General features: G+C 51.9%; 1 protein-coding gene across 1 annotated transcript in view; it reads right to left on the bottom strand.

Moving 5' to 3' along the window:
• Positions 1–22,477, bottom strand: part of CAPN5 (calpain 5) — a 57,735-nt gene extending 35,258 nt beyond the window's left edge. The window contains exons 1-2 of the mRNA XM_055802428.1: positions 22,346–22,477; positions 6,027–6,203 (exon numbers count right to left, since the gene is read on the bottom strand). Coding sequence (XP_055658403.1) covers positions 6,027–6,188 — 162 coding nt within the window. The 5' untranslated portion in view covers positions 6,189–6,203; positions 22,346–22,477. The remainder of the gene's footprint in view (positions 1–6,026; positions 6,204–22,345) is intronic.
• Between the last annotated feature and the right edge of the window lie 1,796 nt (positions 22,478–24,273).

The following is a 24,273-nucleotide window of genomic DNA, read 5'->3' on the forward strand; positions in this document are numbered from 1 at the left end:
GGAAGGACTCTGACTCCCATGATGGATCGCAGACAGATGACAGACTGCTGGGAAAAGATGATTCCTTGGTCCGTCCAGCAGCACAGACGAGCCACAGCATCAATGCCAACCGCAGGCATCCTTTGGGCAGGACCAAAACTGAGTGAGACAGGCCAAAAAGCTGCAAAAAGCTGAGCAAAGGCATCCCTGGAGTGCAGGTGCCCAGAGGTTAGTATTTCTGGCAGAAGAAGCTCCAGAGTGGGGCACCAGGAGGTTATTGCTCCCACTGACTGTTACCATTCTAATTGCCTCTGTGTGCCTGCTCTGAGTGAGCTTTCAGAGCAAAGAAATGCAAGAAACTTAACCTCTGTCTTCCCCATTATCTTCACCCTTGTGTTTTTGCCAGCTTCCCAGCCTGTGCTATACACTGGGGAACAGACCTTTTAATGCAGAAACTTGTGGGCGGGCAAGTGCCGGTCCTGCTTTTAGTGAATTAGTTCATTGACTCCTTTCCCCTTCCAGGAAAACCCCACGGGGATTGATTGTATAACCCTCACTCAGCAAGCAAAAGGAGCTAAGTGCTCACTAGCACAAGGAAAAGGGGATCTGAGAGACACTCTCCCATCCTGCAATATCTCCTTATCCTCCAAACACAATAACATTGAATTCAGGAGACAATGGATATAATGGACAAAACCCCTATATGCAAGTCAGGCTAGATATATGTCAGGCCAACAGGGAATTGGCTACTGCAAAATGGTATTTTCTTGGTTTCTAAAACAAGATTTCTCTTGTCTGGCTGGGGGTGGGGGGGGAGAAAAAAAAATCAAACAAAAATCCAGGGCTGTGCAAGACAGCATCCCTCCCCGGTGCCACAGTAGGGCTGCAAATGCCATGGCCCTGCTGCCCTAGGACCTCCCGGTTCCCACAGGCCTTCCCAAAAGAGCTGCCCCTCTGTCTCCCCCAAAACTACTCTGACTCTCAGACTTTCCCCTCCAAATGACACTGCCTTCACCCAGATATAATACTGCCATTTAGCAAGAATCTACCTTTATGCTGTTTAATCAGTGACAACCTCCCTTGACAATCCCTGCAGAGGTAACTCGGTGCTTGCGAGCGAATACTGGTGAGAGATAAAAATACTGAGAAACAGGGTTGGAAGGCAAAACTCTCCCCCCGAAAACGGGAAGGTGTAGACTACATCCAAGAGAATTTCTCTGGTGGTTGCAACCAGCCGGGCTTGAACTCACAGTGCAGAGGTGCAGCTCAGGTTCAACCATCACCGCACGTCACCTTGAGCCACCCAGTCACTGTGACTACAGCCTGCTTGGAAGCCCTTGTGCTTCTCATCACATTACCTTTGGTGCAGCTCGGCACTGAGTTGCCACCTGGTGTCCCCCCAAGCACCTGTGGGATATCTTGTCCCAACCACTCTGCATCTCAGGGAAGACCACGAGGTGCTTCTGCAAGGTCCTGTGACACACTGCTGTGGACGGGGAAATGCCTCTCAGGCCAGGGAAGAAAAAGCCTTCTCCAGGCTCAACCTGTCTCCCTAGGAAGCGGGGGAGGACCAGAGCATGCAGTTTGGGTGGTTCAGCATCACATCTGTGCACAGTGTAAGTCTCCCCCAGACATCACTTGCTTCCCACAGGAGCATAGTGATGCCCAAATTTGTCCTGGCTAGTGACCCATCTCAGTAGCAGGTCATTGCTTGGTGGACTGAACCTGAACTGTGTGGCCCACCTTGCTGCAGAGAGAAAACAAGTCTTGGCTAAAGCCCAGGGTTACTAACGACCCAAATTTAACCCTGTACCAACCCCATGGTGTCACTGGAAGCAGTCCGTACCCAAGAAGAGAGTCTGGAACTGTGATGATTAGAAGAGATGAACACTCCTCACAGAGTAGATTAGCCAATTCCACCCTCAACCATCACTGGTTTTTCCCCAGGGGATGAGCAGACACAGCTGGGTGCCCCAGATCTCCCCTTATTTCTGCCACCCAGCCTGCACCTCATCCATCCCCTTCCCCTCCCCATTCACCTAGCTCCCAAAAAAGCCCAGACCAGCGCACCCAGAGCACAGAATAAAACTCCTGCCCCCGTGCTGCACTACCAGCTGCACCTGTCTCAAACTGGGAGGGCAAAACCCAGAGCTTGAGGATCAGGATAAGACTTTCTCTATGGGAGGTACTACTTGCCTGAATACAGAGACCGCCCTCTCCTTCATACGGTAACAGGCAGAGCGCAAGGGAAAGGAATTTCAAGCAAGGTGCTGGGATTTGGGCTTAGCCCAAAAAGCTAGGTTTAATTTCTAATGCAATAGCCAAGTGCTGCTGCCAGAAAGAGACGCTGATGCTGCCCTAGCAGCTCTGCCCTAGCCAGCTCCGAAATCTGCTTTGGCTCAGCAGTGAGCAGCCAGGCTAACTTGTAAGTGGATGCAGTGAAACAACATTCTTTGGGACCCGCTCCCCAGCTTGGGCTGATGCTACGGCTTCCCTCCCTCCGAAACACTCCAGCAATTAGCTTTCTGGCTTCGTCCTGCTGCATCACGGAGACATTCAGAGGCCGGACCAGAGGGCTGGAACAGCTGCTCCCTCTGCAAAGGTCTGGCACCCAGAGCAGGGCTCCAGGCCAGGGGGAAGCAGGGAGGAAGGGAGGGAGGGAGGACACGCCGCTGGAAAGAATAAAGGCCGAGCCCATTCCAGGAAAGGCTGCAGCGCCAGATGCAGGAGGAAGCTGAAGCAAAACAGAGTGACCTGGGAAGGGTTATTCATGAGCTGTTCCAGCAAAGCCCTTCAGCCTCCCCTTTTTCTTCCCGCCCAGAGAAACCTCAAGCAAGAGGGAGCACACTGCAGAGATTTTATTTTTTTTATTTTTTTTCCATAGCAGCCTTAGGCTTAGGCTTTGGGAGCGCGTGGAGGAGCAGAAAGGATGAGGACAGGTCCTGGTGGGGAAGGAAGGGATGCACAGGTGAGGGATGGGCTCTTTAGACCTGTACTAGTACCATGTAAAATAGGTGGGAATGAGATCCCGCTCCTGCCAAAGCTCATTCCCAGCACACCAGCCAGTTCACTACAGTTACTTTTCACATGCAAGTGCTTTGTCTGAAAAACGTAGCTCCTACGTATCACTTCTCTCCAGATCTCACTAGATCACATGACAATCTTTCTGAGAAAGCAAACACTTGTTTTTAATAGCTGACAGCTTTTATTTCCACTCTCCACCCACTCTGCTCTCACCGCAAAGCATGGCGAGCTCTTATGTTTTATCACGCGGTTTCAGCTGAAACTCTCCAAAGCAAACCATGGCCACCCTGAGAGATAACAGAGGTGTGTACATGCCATCCCCTCCCTGCAGACAGCATCCATGAGACTGGCAGACTCCATTTCTGGGTCGGGAAGTCCCCAAACCAGCACATATCAAAAGTCAGGATTATCACTCTATCTGTTTTTTCTAAACAAGAATGAAATATGATTGCCTAAGGGAAGATTTGCTGGTTGTAATAGAAAGAGGATGCTGCAGGGACTCCGTGTGGCTTAATAACTGTACTGTGCAATTACCACACAGGCAGAGCAGTTGGTTTGAACTTCGTGGACCCTACTAAATACTGTATTGAATTGGAGAAGCCGGTGGTGTTTCCCAGCTCTCTTGCGGACAGCAAAATGGTGAGATATATATCAAGATCCCTAACACCCAGGTGCACCGCATTTGCTTTCTTGCAGAAGATGCTGGGACCTTTTTCTGGGCTTTTCCCCTCAGAGAATTGGTAGGAATTCAGGCAGAATTGGGTCCAGCAACTAAAATGTCACTTTGCATCAGCTGGCTGGCACAAAGCCATTCTCCCTCTGAAATTCGGTCACTTTTACCAAAAGGAACAACTGAAAGAAAGAACCTGGGCAAAGCCTTTAGAGAAAGAAGCTTCTGTAAACTTCAGCAGTACCCAGGGCAGATGTGAGCTCAACTTCTTGTTTTATGGTGATTTTGTGGTCAAGGCAGCTAGACAGGTCTGATCAAACGATCAAGGAGTCTGCTATTGCTCTGCACAGACTCCTAATGCCAAAATTGCTAGCAAAGTTCCCTTCCTCTGGTACAGAAGCAGCAATAGAGGGGCCATCTCCATGTCTAGTTAAGCATACAGGACCTTGCTTGCATGTGGGACCCGCTTCCAGCACCCATTCCTGCTGCCAGCCCATGCCAGAAAGAGCCCCAGTTCAACCATCCTCTGCTAATTGCTTTATCTTCAAAGGCTCCTTCCAACCCAAACTATTCTATGATTCTATGAAACTGCAGAGCTGGCTGGTTGCAAAGGGCTTGAATTCACACCGTGCTTCAGCAGGGACGGCCTTGGACTACATGAGGGTGCCACCTTGCAGGTGAAGACCAGAAGGCCCAGAAAGCTTTCTTAGAAAGATCTCACGCTCACCACAGCAAGGCAGCAAGTGGATGGTACCTTGCTGGCTGACCTCATGTCTTCCTAAGCAAGTGTGGATGCTACATGCCTGAACATCGAGGGCTGTAAGTAAGCTGAAAGCCAAAGCGGATGGAGAAAAGCTCTGAGACACAGATGCTCAGCAGAGGACAGGCAAACTTTGTCCCTCTACAACTGGATCCAGTCCTCTGTCATTAGACATGGGGCTGAATTAATGTGCATGTCTCTGAATGGAAATCAGCAAGGGGGTGTCAAATACCTCCCTATCTTTTAGTCCCAGAGAAAGTTGTTTAGAAAGTCTCAGGCATCACCTATCTGCTGTATAAATGGGATGTGCAAGGTGTGTTCACCTTGTCCCCCACAACGAGACCACACCATGGTGGGTCTTGTCTTCAGAAGGCAGCTGTGCACAGAGCATCTTTCCACTCCAGAAGACAAGGAGAATAAACTAAAACACACACAGAGCTTTGCACAAACCCTGTGTGTCCAGGCAGAGCTGGTGTGGAAAAGCGCAAGGCAGAGCAGAGAGAAGCCAGACCTCCTCCCACGAGGAGCCTGGTAAGATGCTGGGGGGCTCAACCCCTCCTGCCACACAGAAAGAGTCAGTTCAGCTCCATCCCTCCCTTCACACAAAGCCTTTTTGTCCACCCCTCCAGACTGCCCTCACTCAGACAGACGCAGCACTGTCTTGCAAAAGGCCAGCTGATTTTCTGGGCTGCCAGCGTGGCTGAAGATGACAAAGGCAGCTCAGGCGACCCCACCATGCTGAAATGCCGCCAAGCTGCATGCAAAACAGCATGGGCTGGGCAGAGAGGATTGCTTCTACCCACAGGCAAGGAAGGAAACCCAGGTGTGTTAGATGCTGTGATACTGCCTCTCCCCAGCCACAATGATCGTTGCTCCCTGGGACTCCTTGTATTTCATGGCAGTCAGAGAAGCGGGTTCATGGTTAACCCCAAGCAGCTGGCCATACCAGGACACACAAATTCCCCATAGTGCCCCCAGACCCTGACATGCATCATTTGGGCTGGCACTGAGGACAGCAGAAGGGGGACAGGCAGCATTACCCTCAACCTCCCACAACCTGCCTCCATGACACACTGCTGTATGGAGGACGCGCAGAGTGTTTTTTGCAGAGGACATGCAGAGAATGCAGGTTTTGTGCAGGAGAGGAAGGATGGGTTAGACCACTCACCTCCCAAAGACCCCAAAACCACCTCACCTACCCAAAGCTTATCTTCTTTTCACTTCCCAAATGGACCACCAAGAGTATTCAGAGATAAGTTTGCCCTGCTGGACCCACCAGGCTTAACCAGACCAACCTGGCTGCAAACCATCTCTCTGGGTTATGCATGAGGAAACCAAGTCACAGTGAAGCCTCCTTTGCACTTGGTCCTCCCTGGCAGTAGAAGAGCCTGGACCTGGGTGCAGCAGGGCTCCCTGGAATCCCAGAAGCTCACAATACCACGTCTAGGCAAATAAACCCTGCTGGGGATGGAGAGGAGATGTTGGCTGAGGCTTGGGACCCTTGGTGAAGGATGCACTGTGTATTTTCGGGGATGCCTGAGAGCAGAGATGGTGGAAAGCAGTGCTGAGGGGCAAGGGGATGAGTGCACTTACTTTTGGGCGCTTCCACTGAATTCCCTGGATCCTTGACTTGTAGAAGAGCGAGTCATCATTGGCAGGGAAAAGCGGGTCCTCAAAGAGCTGCTTCCGCCGCTGGCATGCCTTCTTCAGGGAGGCGTAGCGCTGGTTCTCATATGGCTTCACTGAGGAAAACATCTTTCCCCACCGGCCCTGGGAGGACAGACAGAGCGGGAGTGAGATGGGGCAGGGTCCGGCCAGGGACACTCAGTCCTCCTTTGCAGCACCCAAGTGGTGAGACCAAGACATCATGACTGGAGATAACCACCCATCCTCTGTCTCCACCCTTCCCCAGATCTGGCTGACCTACACCCCTAGACCACACATTTATAGTCCCATGAAGCACCTCTGGCTCACTCCAGGAGGTATGAGTGTGCTTCATCACCAATTTAAACAAGCAGGTAAAATTCTGCATCCAAGTGAGGAGGGACAGATGACTCCCTTAAGCCCAAGTGTACCTTGCTGATCCCCTGGACGATGGACTCCCATTTACCCCTTAAGGTGGCCAAATGCCACCAAAACAGGCACAGTAGGAGATGATAGCTGGTGTCCTGCCTCTTAGTGAATTTGTAACTCATTTGGGAAAAGCACAGCCCTCTGAAGCAAAGGAGAAAACATGCTCTGCAAGATGGGTGTGCAGAGGTTTTATGGGGGCTGAGCCCTACCCAGAGCACCCCCACCGTGCAGCCTTGAATCATGGACATACATTTCATGGTTTCATCAGAGATGCCAGTTTCTCAGTAGACTTTATTATATCTGTTTTTAATTAAAAAAAGGCCTCCTGGCAGAGCACCATGTGCTTCTAGATTAATTATTCTGTCTTGACAAGCGCCTAGCTTCCAGGGCAGAGATGTGAATTTAGCAATCCAGAAGACAGCAGGAAACCATTGCCCAAATGCCCCCCTGCTCTTCACCACTGCTCCATCACCCCTGCCGTTCAGTCACGTACCAACCCCTTTGCTCAGGTCCTCATCCCTTCACCCTGCAGGCTGCACCTCCTTGTCCCCCACATCAGGCAGAAGGAAAGGGGGTGCTTTACCTTGTTCCCCTGTACTAAATCACAGACCTTCCAAAGCTCCTTCCCTACGGTTTCTCTGTATTTATTTATAACAGCTACGTACTATCCTTCTCTCTCCCCAAAACAGGATGTCCTTTTTAAAATGTTGATCATTAGTGACTCTGGTCTGAAAACATATAGGCTGGTTTCCTAAAGAAATGGGGGTTTGTGTGCCACATAATCCCAACTATGGTCTCCAGCACCATCCATAGTAAAATGATGGGTGACCCATCCAGCAGGCAGATGCATCCAGCAAACTGACCTCTAACTGCTCGCTATGAAACATACAGAAACCATATGCTTATTGTGGTATTGTGGTGGGACAAGAAAGTTGCAATAAAGGCTAATAGGAAGCACCTAATCTGTAAACATCTAAAATCCAAGGGATTATATGATCACTTATAGTTGAGCATCAATTTAGCAACTGTGTCACATCCCTTGTTAATGAACCACTAGGATTAACTGAAGGAAAGTAGGTGTTTGAGTGCTAAATGAATGTCTGTGCTGATCAGAGTAATCCTCCAAGAGCATCACTCACCCAGCCAGTCTCCTCTCATCTGGGAGAGAGGAAAACACTTCACTTCTGCAAAGCAGAAGAGCAAAGGATAAGTTTTAGTTGCCAGTATTTATCACCTGATTAGCAGCACAAGTGTTCATCATTCAGAGCTTAAGTGAATCCAAAATAACCCCCTTGTTGGCTGCTCCACAGGTCCCTGCCGCTGAAGCAGCCTGGGGGGTGCTTTGTGCCAGCCAGCCACCTTTCTCCAAATCGCTTGGTGTGTCCTGGCCCTGTGCCCTGAGATACAGCAACTGCAAAAACTGCATGAAGGGGCAATTAGGCTTCAATTAAACATGGTCTGAACTGCAAAAGAGGCACCACCCTGGGTGGACTGCATAGGGTGGATAGGGGCAACAGGTAGCTGCATCTCCCATGAGGAGACCGTTGGCACTGGATGGCCAACAACCCAGCTACCCCAGTGTCTCTCTACTCCCACGTCCCTGCTGTGGAGGAAGAACATAGGGAGCATTTAGTGATGATCCTCCAGAATTGCTGATCTGAGATTTTAGAGTTTATAATGTCTTAGCTTGCAGGTCAAAGACAGGGAGAGCAGCTGTGCCTTCAGCTCTATTTGGAAACCAAGGTTAGGACCTTGCCTGCGTAAGGCCAGTTACAGAAGTTTTAATTCATGCAGCAGCCTTTGCAGGCAGCTCAGCAATGCATTGAAGTGCTGTTGTATACAGGGCTTATAGCAATGCTCACAGGATTTTCTCCTTGGCATCAGGACCAGTTTCCAGATGCCACAAAGAAGCCCAAGTGCATCACGTGCCCTCAGAAAAGCCTTAAAAATAAATGGCCCAATATAAAAATCGAAATAATACACCAGATTTACTCCTTGTAGAACAGCAGACAGCCTCATTGAGCAGTCAGGGAATGCACCCACTAGCCAAAACATGCACCCACCCTGCTAAAAGCGTCAGGGAAGGAGCTAACCTCTGGACCTCCAGCTGAGGAAGAGGGTGAAGGACGGGGAGAAGTCCCCAGGGAGGTCACGGGGACATCTTAACAGTGAATGAGCTCCTTTTGAGTGACAATCAGGCAGGACTTTCGCATTTTCAGCACTCACTGCTAAGAGACACATGCAAAGTGGCAGTGCTGGGACGGGATGGTTGCCAGCTGCATGAATACAACAGGCTGAGAGAGAAGGATGCTGCTTTGGACTGAGATGCAGGATGCCGAGTCCAAGCAGAGATGCTTGGACTGTTGCATGAGCTGGGTTGACAGATGGACAAGGACATTTCCATGGGAGGGTGTGCAGACAGAACCAGAGAGATATAGAAAGGGAGCCTGGAAAGGACAGGAGGGAGGTGTGGTGCCTTTTGAAAAGCCACGCTTGAGTTAAGGCAGGAGTTATGGGTTTGACACAGGAGATGCTGGACGCTGCTCCACAGTCTGTCCAGTGGCTGAGTGCTGGTACTGGCTGCTCATTCATAAAATTACTGCTCCTCCCCAGGCAGCTCTGCAATGACAGCTTGGAGCTGTATTTTCCAATGACCCTTGCAACTCTGACTTCCATGAGACACCCTGAGCAATGTCCATCCCTATGAGAACAGGACCGCGGTGCTCTTGACCGAGGTGCTCCAGCCTTTCTGCTGCCCAAATTTACCTGGGAGAAAAGGGCCTTGCCCTCCTGTCCCAACCCACAGTGACTGTCACCTAGACAGCCATCTGTCCTTGCTGCGGGGCTGCTCTCACATGAGAGGGCAGAGATGGGTTTGAGCTACAAAGGAAATGTCATGCAGAGCAAGAAACGATACTGTTCAGAATAATTTAAAAAAATGAACAAACTTGAAAAATAATTAAAACGAAGGGATAGGGGATATGTTCTTAGGGCAGTATTAAAGTCCATTACTCTAATTTCATGCTGACCAGGCTGAACTTCAGATCTGCCACATTAAAATGCTTAAGGGCTGTCTAATTACTCTTTGCCTTCTTGCACTGAGCTAGGATGCTCCAGGAGCACAAGAACTGGGCGTTTTCATGCCTGGTCCAAATTAACAACCTTACACTTGCACATGAGTATGTTTGTGTGTGAGCAGGGAGGGGAATCTGCACTCACAACTCTTAGCATAGCCAAATTTGTGGAAACAGTGGTCTGAGCCCAACTTCAGTCCAACCCTGAAGGAGTTAAACAGGAAACTATTTTGTTGGAGGACTGAGCCAGACTTATGACTCAGGGGTGTTGCACACTGGCCCTTTTCACCTCCAGCATCATCCAGGCATTCCAGCTCCTGCCAGCTGGTAACGATCAGGGCTCTGAGCACTGCAATGGGGGAGAAGGTTTGAAAGCACTTGCATTGGCCAGGACCAGGTACTTGCTGAAAAGCTCTTCCTTCCTCCCCCACAAACTGCTTACTCTCCTTCCCTTCCAGCTCAGAGGCTCCTGTACCACACAGCTAGCTGTCACAGGCTAACCACACTTGCTTTATCTCAAGGCTGCACCCCGTCCAGGAGCAAAGGGCTCCTTGCTTGGAGATTCTGCAGTTGTCTGCCTCTAGGTCAGACAAAACACTTTGTCCTTAGAGGACAGGATCTGCTGGCCCATGTTCTCCAGCTCTGTTCTCATTAAACACGAGATATGTTTGATATCACATTGTAAAGGCATAGCATCAGCCAAGAAGATGAAGCAGGAACCAGGCATGTTGTTGCCCAGTCTGCAACCAGGTGCAACCTGGTAGGGGCAACCTACAACACTGCAGCCCAATAGCAGGGTGTTCAGAGCAGCCAGGCTCTTCCTAAAAATGTTATTTAATTTTTTTTCCAGTCTCCTTGGGTGTTTCTGTTGACAGACACAGGACAACACTGGGGTTGACCTTCCACCTGCTAACACAAAAGTCCAGCTCAGCAGTGGGAGATGCTGCCGACACAAGGACAGCTTCACATGCCTTTTCTCCAGAAACCAGGGAAGATGCAGTTGAACCATGAATCACTCTCTACACTGAACACAAGATAAGCGCTCCACACCCTTTAGCCAACATGTCTATGAACAAAAAAGCCCCAAGTCACAGGCTAAAAAGTGACAGTCCCATTGAAAGGCTATCAGGACTGGCAGCACATGGTCTACAGCAGGTCTGAGCTGCATCCCCAAAGCCCTTTCCCACTCCCAGCTGTACATCTACCGTAGTTTTGGCTTGGAGTTGGAGTGCCATGGCCCAGAGCCAGCCGCACCGCATAGCATCCTGCATTAGGAATGTCCAGAAGGACTGGGAGGTGAAGCTACACTGACGAAAATTAGAAAAAAAGACATTATTTCTTCTTAAATTGACTGCGGTTAACCAGGGGAGCTAATTCCTATGGGAATTTATAGGTAGTTCACCTCCAGATGTTTCTGAGCAGAGTTGGGCATCTTTCCAGAGCAGCTGCTTTAGCCAAAATGCAAATTAACGAGCATTTACAGTGGTTACTTGCTGAAACAAAACTGCTGAAGAACAGAAAACAGAATGAGCCTTTCTGTGCTTTATCTCTTCCCTTCATCCGGTGGTATCCCTGTTCTCCTCTAAGAGCTAAAAACTCCACTAGGCTAAAGGTGGAACAACCATTTTTACTCTTAATTATATTTATATCAAGTTCTGACTTTTGTCAGTAATTTACTGCAGCACAGGTGGGATCCGAATCCGGACACCAGAACACAGCACTGTTTAGCCAGAGGGTTAATCTTGCACGCCTGTACATGAGGACCAGCCGCTCCCCCTCAGAAACTCAGCATAGTGGATTTAGTCTCAAAAAAATCCTTGATGTGGTTAGAGGCTGTTTGTTCTGGGTAAACTTGCTGTATCGATAAGCTTTCTGCAAAAGTGGCTAAGTACAGCAAATGCTCCCTGATGACATCTCCTCCTCTGTGGAGTGGGAAAAAGCATCATCCTCCATCTGCAGGGATGCTGGTCCCTCCTGCAAAGCACTCAGAGACATAAAGAGGAAGTTACTGTCTAGCAGCTGGCTATTACTGCAAAAAACTCAGGAAAAAAGTAGTCTTTCATTTAAAATGCATTTGCAGCACTGCCAGGGAAGGAGCCAGGGTCACTCATCCTAGCAGAGAATTAGTGCATGTGACTCCGTATCACCAAGGCAAGCCTGGCTGGCCACATCCGCACAAAATCGGCCACAGAGAGTATGTCAGATTTGGAGGCTGTTTCCAGTAATGCACGGTGATTTTTATCATGCTGCCTTTATTTCCTCTGGTTTTCTCCCTCCAGAACATTGCTCCCTTGTTGCTTAATGGCAAGAAGACAGCGCAGGGAGACAGAGCCAGCAAGAGGGCTTGGATATGTGCAGCCTTTGTGTATGTTTTTTCCTGGGAAGGCCAGGGTTAATGGGAGTCTGGGGGTCTGGGAATCAAGGAACCAGCTGGGTGTGATGGCCAGGAGTTCCCTTTTGCTTGGATAACTCACACTGGGGACACCTTTGGCATCAGGAGTTCCTCGTTCCTTGCAGGTATGAGTCACCATTTGCAAACAGTCGCTGTTGGAGCTGCAGGAAGAAAGGGCAGCCCTGAACCGTAAACACCCTAATAACCCTGTGCTGGTGGCAAGCACTGCCTGGCAAGAGCATTGCACACAAGATGTGTTTGTGGCACCAGCCAGACTGGCCCTTCTGCTCAGCACAGACGTTAAGGTCAGATGGGACCAGGACATATGTTTGAAGGCATCCTGGCACAGGCAGGAGTAACAAGCTCAAAGCAAAGCTGGTGGCAGCATTCCCAATCAGGCTGGGAAAAGCAGGAGGCTGGAGAGACACAGGACTAGCAGGGACAGGGGTGGAAGAACAGCAGAAGGAGATGGCAGAAGGACAGACCTACAAACTGGGGGAAGAGGAAGGCTAGAACATGTCACCAAGCAGCCAGGATTGGCTGAGGCATGCAGAGGGGAGCTGAAGATATTCACCACTCTGGGTCCAGTTCATCCCAACCCACTCATGCTTTGGGGAAAACGTAAAAGCTCAGTTCTGAGTATCCCCCAGCACAGCCCCAGGTGCTGTTCAAGCCCTGGGCCAGCTTTACCATGGCAAGCACATGTTACAATAGGCTTGTTCTCCAGACCACAGCAGAGTTAAAAACCCTTGTAGATCAGCAGAGGTTGCAGGACAGGCACCAAAAGGCAAATTAATGGGCTTTGCCTACGCCCAGCCCCTGGAGAAATGCACTGCTCTGCTTTGCTAACCCTTCCGTGGCCCAGCACCCAGACCTTGACCCTGGTTAATAATTGCCAGGAGCAACACAGAGCACCAGCAACAACAAAGCACTCCTGAGCTCCTCAGCAGCCCTGAGGCTTCCCCAAACAACCCTTCCTGGTGGCAGGAACCTTCTCCAGGGCTCCCCCAGCTTTATATACAGCAGCTCAAACCAGGATGGAGTAGCACAGGGATGTGGGGCTGGACTCACGTAGTAAGGTCTAGGTTCAAACATGGCATTGCTCACACAGAGCAGGTTTTCAGGCACTGGAGAAACACAGCCCAGGAAGAGCAGTCACACATGCAGAACTGAGCCACCTCCATCTATGGTCGTCCAGCCACATGGACCTTGCTTATTCCAAGAGGGCTGTCACCCCACACATGCACTGCTTTGAACACAGACCACCCACCCCATGAGGTTACAGGAGTGCTGAGCCCTTCTCAGCATCCATTTTGATCACCGTTGGTAAAAAAAAAAAAAAAAAAAAAAAAAAACCAACCAAAAAAACAAACCCAAAGGATGCTATCTTTGCAGGAGTGGACTGAACATGTATTTCTATTATTTATTCAGGACTTCTAATTGAATGTCTGGACCAGCTTCTTTTAAATCTGGTCACACTGACTCCACTGGAAGCCCTGCACCACGTCAATACACTTGTGCTGTTTTTCTTGCCAGCTGGGCAAAAAAATTATGGTCTAAAGACAGACCTGTACCTTTGTGGTATGGCTAGAGGGAAGGACAGAAGCAGCACAGGGCACCACTTGAGGTAGCCTAGAGAGCCTTCTTCTTGAGCATTATGGGTCACAGAGGTGCTTAACTAAGGGATTTGGGTAACCGGAAAATTCATTCAGAAAACTCATCGTTAGCACAGATAAAATGCAGCACGTCTCCACACAAATGCTCTGCCTTCCATAGCTTCTGCAGCCTCTAGGATAATTAAAGCAATTGAACTTCAAAAGATGCAGAGACGCATGCCTGAGGAGCAGAAGAGATAACAGGGCTGCAGCTACTCTGCAAAAGACAGAATCAAGGCAGCTGGATCCTACAAGATCATCCCTCCCAGACAAGCTGTGCTATTTGTCCTTCTGGCTGATCCTAAGCATCCCTGCTGCAGTTTCAGCCCAGACCACGTCATAACACCAACACCTTCCCCAGGGCTACGGGTTTCTTCTCACTCCCTCACCTTCACCCCTTGGCTGCAGGCAGAGCCCAAAACTGTCCTCTTGGAGGCCTGGAGGTACAACCAAGTCCTTCAGGTGTCCTCCTGAGAGACTCCTGGCCATACCAGAAATGTGTCCCTTGACCTGCTCCACTTCAAACCAAGCAGGATTCAACCATCACCTGCAATTTCAGCCAGCGAGGGCTCCTCGCTCCCCACTGCTTCTGATGATGGGCTCCACACCCCACAGAGGATTGGCTTTGTCCCAACCCTCCAGCTCCTGGACCCAAGTCAGGACTCAAACCTCTGCCAAGACAACATCTCCCAGCTTTGGCTAATAAACAGTTTTAGTATTTCCTCTTTGCATGATCTAGACCTGAATAAAAGCACCGAGGCACTCTGCTCCTTGCCTGCCGCCTGCTTGGGTCCTCCGTTTTCAGTTTTCCCCTTTGAGAGGCTCATAACCCCCTTGCCAGCCCTTTCCTGAGCCCCACGTCCTATAAATCCCATAGCCACAACAGCAAATATCCAGACCACACCTAGGTACTGCCTGACTTCAGAAGAGTGTTCTCCTTGTCTGCAGAACCTTCAGGATGTGCCAGCAAGATCAGCCATTTTTTTAATTTACCTCCTTTTCCCTCCCTGCCTTTAATAAGTTTTCCTTTCTGTGACTCCTCCACAGCACTGCGAGTACAAAAGTGGTATTTAAAGGCTTGTGGCAACTCAATTTGTTAAGTGTTTTGAAGAGGGAAGCCTCTCTCAGGTCAACTGGATCACCTCAAATGTGTGGGGTTTATTAGAAATCTTCGTTACTGGAGCCACACGGCTCTTGCAAGCTGAAAGGTCTGAACGTAAGATCCCGATGTCTCCGTTTGAACTCTCCAAGTTGTGTTTCTGCCTTGGATGCTGTAACAACCCCAACCTCCCAGTCAACTTTTGCCCCCTTATTCCTTTATTTCAGCAGTGCTGCTCTTCTCTAACATAGAGGCAAGAGTTTGCCACGCTGCCCTCGGAGCTGAAAGGCTGCAGCCTTTCACCAGGAGGGACTAGATGCCACTTCCCTCCCCCAGGGAGACGGGTACAGGTCACGATGCTGAGCACCGCAGCTTACCTCCATTCAGCTTCATCTCCCTACCAAGCATCTTCCCTGTCAAGTAGCGGGAGGCTGGATGGATACCTCCTGTGAGACACATCTGGTCCATGACCTACAGCTGGATGACCAAAGCCAACCAAACACCACAAGAGCTCCTGCTATGCACCATGGCTGACACGCCACAGCAGTGCAATATTTGCTAGGGTAGGGACAGATTGTCTCCTGCTGTGGAGACACTGTGCACAGCAGAAATATTCAGGGAGAGACTGATCCATTTCACAAGGTACAGCAGGCTCCAGAACGTGCGAGAGGTCTCCATGCACCATCTCAACATGACCTGGGTAGGGGGTCATGCTCCCCTTTGTTTGCGTTTGCTTCCCAGCACTTCTGTAACAGGATCAGCCATCAGGATGTGCTGCATCCCCATGTCATCCTGCTCCATGTGGTCCAGAGGGCAAGGTAGGACTCTGCACCCATGGGCTCCACATGGTCTTCTGGGTCCCTTCCTGCGGTAACCCAGAAAAAGACCCTGCCCTTTGCTAGCCCTTTCTTAGCATCCTGAGCTGTGCCCTCAGGCAGGCTCCCCAGGTCAAACTAACCCATCGCCAAGCCACAAGCATGAACAGTAAGACCAAAACCCTGCTCCTCATACTGCAACTCCGACCTCGCGTTTGGGGCTAAAATCCAAAATCACCGCTCCTCTGAGAGCATCCACTGCCCTGTGGCATTCACCTTCCCAGGGCTGCCCCTGAGGTACATCTCCCAGAGGCCAGGATTACAGGCAGCAGCATCAGGGGAGACCCTACACAGGCAGGATAAAAAGCAGCTGTCCACCCAGCTCAAAAGATTTCTCCCCGATGAGGTTTTCTGCTCTTTTGAAGCTCTCCTGCTTTGCTGGAGCCCAGCACGGCTGTGCTTACTCCTGCTGCCACGGCTGGCAGCTGGATCCATCACCCCTGCTCTCACCCCAGTGATAACGTCTGTCACCGCTCTGATGGAAACTGGAAACTCTGCCCGAAGCTGGAGCAGGCGCCAGCTTATCTGCAAGGAGGTTGCTCAGGGCATGTTACTACCATTGAGTTAATGGCAAGCAGGAGACCACAGGCCGGGCTCAGGGCTCTGGGATGGAGGTACAGAGCAAGCATCCTGCTGGAAGTCCTTGCTCCATATCTCTTCAGATACCCTTGTGCTGCAGCAGCCCTGAACTGCAGCAGCAACTCACAGGGTACGTACCAGATGTACCCTGATGTGGGGAAGGGTTTCGCTTCCCCTCATGGGACAGGAACTCACTGCAGCCACGGCCACAGCCCCGCATTAGGCACAAATCACTGCTCTCCTGCTCCTGCACGAAGACCTGCCGGGCAGCCGAAGGCAAGACTTGCCAGGCGAGCAGCCAACAGACACCAGCCCCATCCAACGCCCACACAGCAGCGGGTGGCCTGGCTCTGCAAGAGCCGAGTTTGCAGCTGCAGCTTGTACCAGTGCAAGACTTCCCTTTGCTGGGCAGAGAAATCACGTCCCTTTATCACCCCGGAGCAAGCCTTACAATACTTACGCATGCTCAGACAACTGGTAGGACCAGCTCTGCAAGGCTTTCTGAGCAGCAAGCCTGCAAATACTTTGTAAGCAGCTCTTGCTTACCAGGGTGTGGCTTGCACAAAATAAAACAAAGCAACCCGAAATCCTGTGGGACAAACAGGGGTGCTTCCTTCTCTGTATGGGGGGTCTGGGGGCAACGGTGGAACAGCTCAGGCTGGGCTGAGAAGGGATGGAGTCAACCAGAGCCACCTGCATCCCGCACCAAGGAGCCAAGGAACCCCAAACAAGTAGAAATGCAATGTCAGCTGGAGTGGAGGGTGCTAACTGCAACAGAGCAATACGTTTTCTCAGCCGGGGAATTCATTGTATGAATTATCTAGAGTTACAACCAAAACAACCCAGCAACAACAAAAACACAGTGGGGAAAAAGCATCCTGGTTTAAGGGAAGGCCAGGCAGGAGCAGAGCCCTTACCCTTTTCACCCAGTGATCAGAGACCTGCTGTCTGTCATGTTGTAACTCCATAGAGAGTATTACGTGTCCCTTTCACTGGTGGTAAACGCATAGCCCTGCCCTGGGCTGCCGCAGTCCTGTTTGGTTAGTTACAGCCAGATTAGAGGATAAACCTTAAAGGAATAAACCGGGGCTACAGCCTCCCTCATCTGAGGGTCAGCCGCAGCCAGCCAAGGAGACAATCTGCCCGATCAGCTAAGGAGGTCCCTGCAGGGTGGGGAGAAGAAGCTCTCTCCCGTATACCATTTCAGAGCTTCCCACTAAGGTTGCCAGCCTCCCAGCGTGGGGCTGAGTTAAGGTGGTTGGGATGCTTTACAGTCCGCTCTCCCCATAACCTACGTTCATGACTGATTGCAGTCACAGGACTTGAGAGAGCAGAGACAACGCTCAGATGGACGGCAGGAGGACTAAGTCTGGTCATTTTTGCGCAAGGACAAACGAAGGGGCAGGGAGTGCTTTTCTGTGCCAGAAGAGTATTTTAAGGTAAAATGCATCAAAGTGTTACTGAATTGGGACATGCCTCCTAGAGCACATGAAAGCTGCCTAAGGGATGCACGAGCAGGCAGGGGGTGAGGAGCTCAGTCCAGCCCCCTCTGAAGGGCTGGATCAGGCCCAAAGGAGCTGGTTCTCTGACCTACATGCTGCAAACCCCGTGGGCTTCCAGCATGGCTTTGCAGTGGTATCATCTGTCATTTCTCCAGCACAGGAGGATCCCCAAAGCATGAAGATCTGCAATACTGGCTGAAAACTAATGCGTAGTGCAGAATGGCAAAAACTGTTGAAACCTCCTGGGTCCCAGAGTGTGGAGCAGAAAGGATTTTTTTTTCCCATAGGGGGTGAAAAACTCAATGGCAAGCATCCCTATTCCACCACGACCTCAAGAAGTTATGCCTATACTGAGGCACCAGAACAGGGGTCTCTCCTACAGTCTAAGCCAATTTTAGCAGGAATAACCTATGGATGAAAAGGCTTCATGGTGCAAAGAGGAGAGCTAAGAGCAGGGGAAGGGTTAATGTTGCAGCCAGACAGATGTCCGACTGTTGTGAAAATCAGCCCCCATGAATCCAATGGGTCTGCGTCCATTTTCTGCAGCGCCCAGAGCCTGGCCCTTTCTCCCTGGGTAATCAACTGGAAGTGTGCAGAGCCAGAGTAATCACTGCACCTCATTCCCCATCCGTGACTCTGCCTGCGGGGCCAGGAGATGGAGGAGCAGCGCCTGGCCCGAAGCAGGTCAGTGCAAGCCCATCGCTGAGCCTTTGTGCTCCACAAGCAGCTCAGAAGAGCAGGCAAAGGCATGAAGACATCAGCAAATAAACGGTACCCAAGCGTGCCAAATGACACCGCAGCATGAGCAAAGGACCACGGACACCTCTCTGGGGGCTGAAACCCTCCTGCAAGTATGGAAGTGGCTTCACTTCTGGACATCTGCAGAGAAAGGAGTTGACACTTCTGACTACTAGGGAGGAGGAGAGAGAGTGCCTGATCCCCCAGCCTTCAAGGCACAGCTGTATCCTTCTCATTCTCCCTGTATTAACCTGCTGCTGCCTTGCTTGGAGTAAGCATCAGGAGAGGGGTCTTAGCACCCCTGGACCAGCCCAAAATTAGCCAGTAATGAAAGCAAAGTATGAGCAGATTTTGAGGATGCAGCCATTCTTAATATCACCATACTCCAGCACAAACGCTATCTAAATCTCTTGGGATCAGATCCAAAGCCTTCTTAAAGCATAGATGCTTTGTTATTAATCTGTACAGCGACCAGGGAAGGGACAGCTGGGATTTTTTGAGGCATAATCAAAGACAAAAAAAAAATATCTCGGTGACATGGCTGGGCTTCATCTGCTTTGTGCCTGGTCTGGTCCTGCATGAGGCAGGTGGTGAGACCTGCTTGGCTAACAGCCCTTCCCAAAGGAGATACCAGGACCGGGTGTCTGGACCAGAGGGTCCTGGCCTCCTACATTGACAAGCCCCAAATCCTCCTCATACCATAGTCAGGCACCTTAGAGGAGAGGTAATGTGCTCTAATTCACACTCTCCTAGCCTCCTCCGATGGGATGCAATTGCAGAGCCTCTAGATAAGCCTCCCAAGCTAAATTAAATGAATTCACACCCATTTGTCCCCACGCCAATCCTGTCCTCCAGTTTAAATAGCTCTTCTGCTTCCCTGGTGTTCACCCCTTGGATGTATTTATAGTCAGCAAGCACATCCCCTCTCTGCCTTTGTTTCGCTGAGCTTTTATAGCCTGGTATAATAGCTCTCCATCCCTCTGATCAGCCTCACAGCCCAGATTCCCTGCACCTGCTCCAGGCTGAGTTAATCCTTCTCAAGCACCAGATCTCAGAGCCCCATTCCTCCGTGTTAACTCTTCCATAACCCTGTCCCACAAACACCCTTTGCCTGGTTCCCCTTGCCTTTTTGCAGTGCTCCCAGTGGCACCCAGCACCAACAGGCCCTGAACCCCCAGTCTCGGCTGTCCCAACATGATTCAGCCTCCAAACGTAGCACAAAGCCCAGCCATACAGTGTCCCACTGTTAGATGTCCTAGAGGACGTGCCCACACACTGCAACTCACCCTCGAGGTCAGCCCCTTCCCTCTGGCCGAGCAGCGTATCCACCCCATACGGATGGTGCCTCTCAGTTTGGTTTTGCAGGTTAAACACAGCATTAAAAATGAGAATGAGCTCAGATCTTCCCTTAAAAGCTTCAAGCAGATTTAAGCTCTCCTGCATGGGGTTAATCCATCCAGCAGTGTCCTTTGCCACCTTCCCTAGCCACCCCACCCCACCCCTTGGCAGAAGTCTTCTCCACTGACATAATCCCACATGCTAGGTGTGTAAAGCCCCTTCAAGTCCAAAGGAGACCTGTATCACCTCCTTTGCCTAAAAATGAGAGCAAACCCACAGGCAAAGCACAGCCCCCTTGGTAACAGTCCTAGGGTTCCACCACCCCACCATCCCACCTCAGGGCTTGAGGATGCCTGAGGTAGCTCTCCATGGACATCCATCACCAGCTGGAAGAGCTGCCTTGAACGGACAGCGCTGCAGGGGAGACGGCAGCCACCCGGGGATTTTGCTGGGCTCATGGCCATGTCAAAGCCCCACCTAAGTAATCTCTTACCAGAATGGGCAAGGAGCGGGGGCAGATGGCAGACAGCAGGGCTGGAGTTGAGTCTGCCACAAACCTCCCAAGTGCCTTAGTCATGTTGCTTTGCCTCTTTTTTAGGTGTCACCGCTTTGCTTCTGCATGTCACGTGGGGTGTCCCTAAGACATGATAAAGGGGCTTGATTTCTACTCTGAGCAGGGCCTGCTATAGAAGCCCTGCTGCCTTCCTCAAAACCTGCTTTTCCTTTCACTAATGCCTTGATCCTCAACTCTGCTGCCAACGAGAAAGTTTTTCCCAACCAATTCTAGCACATGGCTCCTGGCAAGCACCAGACACCAAGCGAGCCAGCCCCCACGTACACAGCAGCATCTGTATGCACACACCTGTTGCAGACAGAATTTAGACCTCACATCCAGCTCACAAGGACAGAGGGTCTCTCAAAGAGCATGCATCAGCCCTTCTTGGGTTTTGCAACCCCGCTGCCTGGCTCATGGGCTGGAGCTGAGCCCCAGGCAATTCACATTAAGGAGCTACTTAAGGAAGAAGGAGGCAGCTGATGGTCCCGGGAGGGGCAGGGAAGGAAATAGATTGCACCAGGACATACGTGCCTATAGCAGGATGCTGCACTGAGCAGGAGCTAAGTGGTCAGCACCCCAATCAGGCAGTGCTCCTCCATCCTCACCTGGCTCTGCTTTTCCCACTCCCTGGTTCTTGCAGCCCCAAGGATGCTCCCAACAGGTGACACCTGCTCTCACCTGCACCTGTAAGCTTGCTCCTCCTCAGTTCACTGCTGCCCCGAGCAGCACGGGCAGGCATGGATGCATCTGCCTTGGGCTACCCAACACCCACGTGCAGAGCGTGGGAGATGCAGCTGCAGGGACGCTGTGTTGCCCTCACCCCGGTATAACACAAGTTCAGCACACTCGGACACCAGGCTGAGCCCGGGAGGAGGATCCGAGCCCCCTAAGATGGAAGAGCGGGTGGAGATGAAAGGCACCCCGGGGAAAGTCTGCAGCTCGGTCCTTGCTGGATGCAGCAAGAAAAGCAGCTGAGGATTTAACAGCATCCTCTGCGACCCACTGTGCTTGCTGCCCTGCTTTCATCTCTGTTTGCCATGTCTGCCTGCACTCCCCACCAAGCTCAGAGCTAATACAGCATCCAGGCAGAAACATAATGGTAATCAGTAATAAATAATTAGTAACAAATCCAAGCATCGCATGCAGGTGGATCTGCGGAGCCAGGCGAGCAGCCTGTGCTCACCTGGCAGCTACTGGAGTGGGAGGTGAGGGACAGAGGACCGGAGCCACTTCTGATCGGACATCATCAGAAAGCACCGGCCTGGTTTCTCAGATCTGAAATTATATTTTTCAGGGCAAAAAGAAAGGGAGAAATGGATGGTGCCTCCTACCTCTGGGATATGGGAAATCCAGATTCACATCTCTGCTTAGAAATCCAAAAAGCCACCAGTGCCCTGCGCCCCAGTAGCAGCCTGGTCTGCCCCACGGGCAGGAGCTCTCTCTCGCCTTAACTTTCCATGAGACTTTCTAAAAGCCCTTGGGTTTGTCCCCAAAAAAACGGAACAAAGAACAATACTGAAACCTCAGGGTTTTTTCCCAGTGCAGAAATCCTCCTTCTCCAGCCAGCACCGAGGCCTCATGGCTGAAAGTTTCTGCCCAGCTTGGCTCCGCCAGCAGAAACAAGCCGGACTGGGAGCAGCTGAGGGGTTTTAACCATCCGGGGTGCGACTTGCAGATGCACCAGCCGCACGCACCCCGACTTCCAGCGTCCCCGAAAACGCGACCTCCCACCAGCGCCCGCTAAAGGCAAGGGCAGCACCGTGCTCCCGGCAAGGCAGCGCAGGGGAGGGGGCGGGGGCCCGCTTATAGCTTTTTTTTGCGTCTCCCCCCCGATCTTACACACCCCCACCCCCCAGCATGCAGCTGCCCGGGGGTTCCCACAGCCACAGGTGCCCTGAGCATCCCCCGAGGGGGTGGCTGGACCCCCGGGCAGGGCGCGGAGCCGCCTCCCCGCCGCGGGAGCAGCAGCGGGGGGGGGGTGTGCAGGGACAAGCCGCCCCCGCCGCTCCCCGGGGCCGGGGCTCGCCTTACCTGCCCGGTGCCGGTGCCCCGATGCCGGTGGCCGGTGCCGCCGCTCCGGGCGCGCCGCTGCCCGCAGCGCTTCGCCTCCCGCAAGCACCGCCCCGACGGGGCGGGCAGCGGCCGCCGCCGCCGCGCCTGCGCTGGGACAGGCACCGCGAACGGGGACCGGCACTGGGACCGGGGACCGGGAAGGGGGACCGGCACTGGGAACGGGGACATGCACCGGGAACGGAGACCGGGATCGGGAACTGGCACCCGGCACCGGGACCGGGATCAGGAACCAGGATCGGGAACTGGCACTGGGACCGGGCAGCGGCTCTCCCCACCGCTGGGATCTGGGACTCTCACCGCCTGGCAGCGGGAAATGGGGAGCGGCACTGGCTGGCGCTGGTCCAGAACCTGCGCCCGTGACTGGGGACCAGTCTGGTGAACTGGGAACCCCACTGGGGAGTGGGATCTGGGTCTGGCATTGCCCAGGCCCTAAGAGCTGGGATCATCCGGGAAATGGGCCCATCAGTGGGAACTGGGGCTGGCACCACCCAGATGGGGGACTGGAGCAGGCAACTGGGGCTGCCCAGGCACCAGTACCACCACCAAGGTACTGGGAGCTGGGACCAGCCACCGGGACCTCCCAGGCACTGGAACTTGGACCAGCACTGGGACCAGCATTGCCCTGGCACTAGACACTGGGACATGGTCCTACTGGCAGTGCCTGGGACCTTACACTGGGACTGGGAACTGGGCAAACTGGGGCACCATGCACCAACACCAGCTGGGCACTGCACATCAGGGCCATCCAGGCACCAGGCAGCTGGGGTGCGTTAGGACATCACCCATGGAGGGTGCAGGGGAGAGTCATCAGGGCTTGCAGGATGTGGGTGCAGAGGGGACGTCCCCCAGTCAGGAATGGTGTTGGGCAGGACCACAGGGCTTGAAGGAGACATGTTTTCCAGCCCAAGACCAAAGTTATTCCCTTTTTCTGTTGTGCAAGAGGGAAACTGAGGCACCGGGGAGGGGGGACAAAGGCTGGGCAAGCACTCGGGCCCCCTGCACCACATCCACAGAGGTGGACATGCAACAGGTCTCACAGGGCTGGTGATACCGGCTGTGTCCCTATGATACTGGCTGTTCCCCCACGCTGGAAAACATGCACTTGCAGCCCACAAACACACATCCAGGAGGGGAAAATTAAACATGACCCACCCAAAAGTGCATCCCTCATGGTGAGAAGGGGCCAGTGGGGTTTTACAGACTCTCTGGCATGGGCAGCCCTGATCTGATGCTCTGACTTGACACACTAGCTTTAGTGGCAGTATTCAGGGTTTATCGTAAGTTAGGCCAAAAAGAGATGGCAAGGGAAGAATAAATGAAGAGAATGGTTGTAAATGATGGGAATAAACTTTTCATATTCAAAATTATGGGTGATTAGAATCATTCAGATGACAAAAAAACAGGACTAAAGGTTAGCCTGCCCTGTTAACCTGCCAGCAACAGGAATTGCACCCCACCTTCCCTGGGACAGTCCCCACAGGAGACAGGATGCATGACACAGAGGATTCCCTGTCCTGTCCTCCCGGCAGAACACAGTGACTGAAGGAATGGGGACAATGGTGACAAGTTCCTGGCTGGCAGCAGGCACAGCCCCTCTGTGACTACCCCACCATCCCAAGTGCCTGTGCATGATGGTACAAGGCTCTGCAAGTAGAACCAAACAACGATGAGGATGGTGGTTCATCTAGCATGGAGGTGTCACTAAGGTTAAGTTGGCCCATGTCCTGTGTCAAAACTGCTTCCATAAAGAAAACAAGATGGGTCACTGTTATAGGGGACTCCCTTCTGAACGAAACAGCAGGGCCAATATGCAGACAAGACCCACTTCTTAGGGAAGTCTAGTGCCTCCCTGGGCCTGAGTTAAAGATGTGAAGAGAAAGCTTCCC

This window comes from Falco peregrinus, chromosome 4 (genome assembly GCF_023634155.1).
Source record: "Falco peregrinus isolate bFalPer1 chromosome 4, bFalPer1.pri, whole genome shotgun sequence".
NCBI lineage: Eukaryota > Metazoa > Chordata > Aves > Falconiformes > Falconidae > Falco > Falco peregrinus.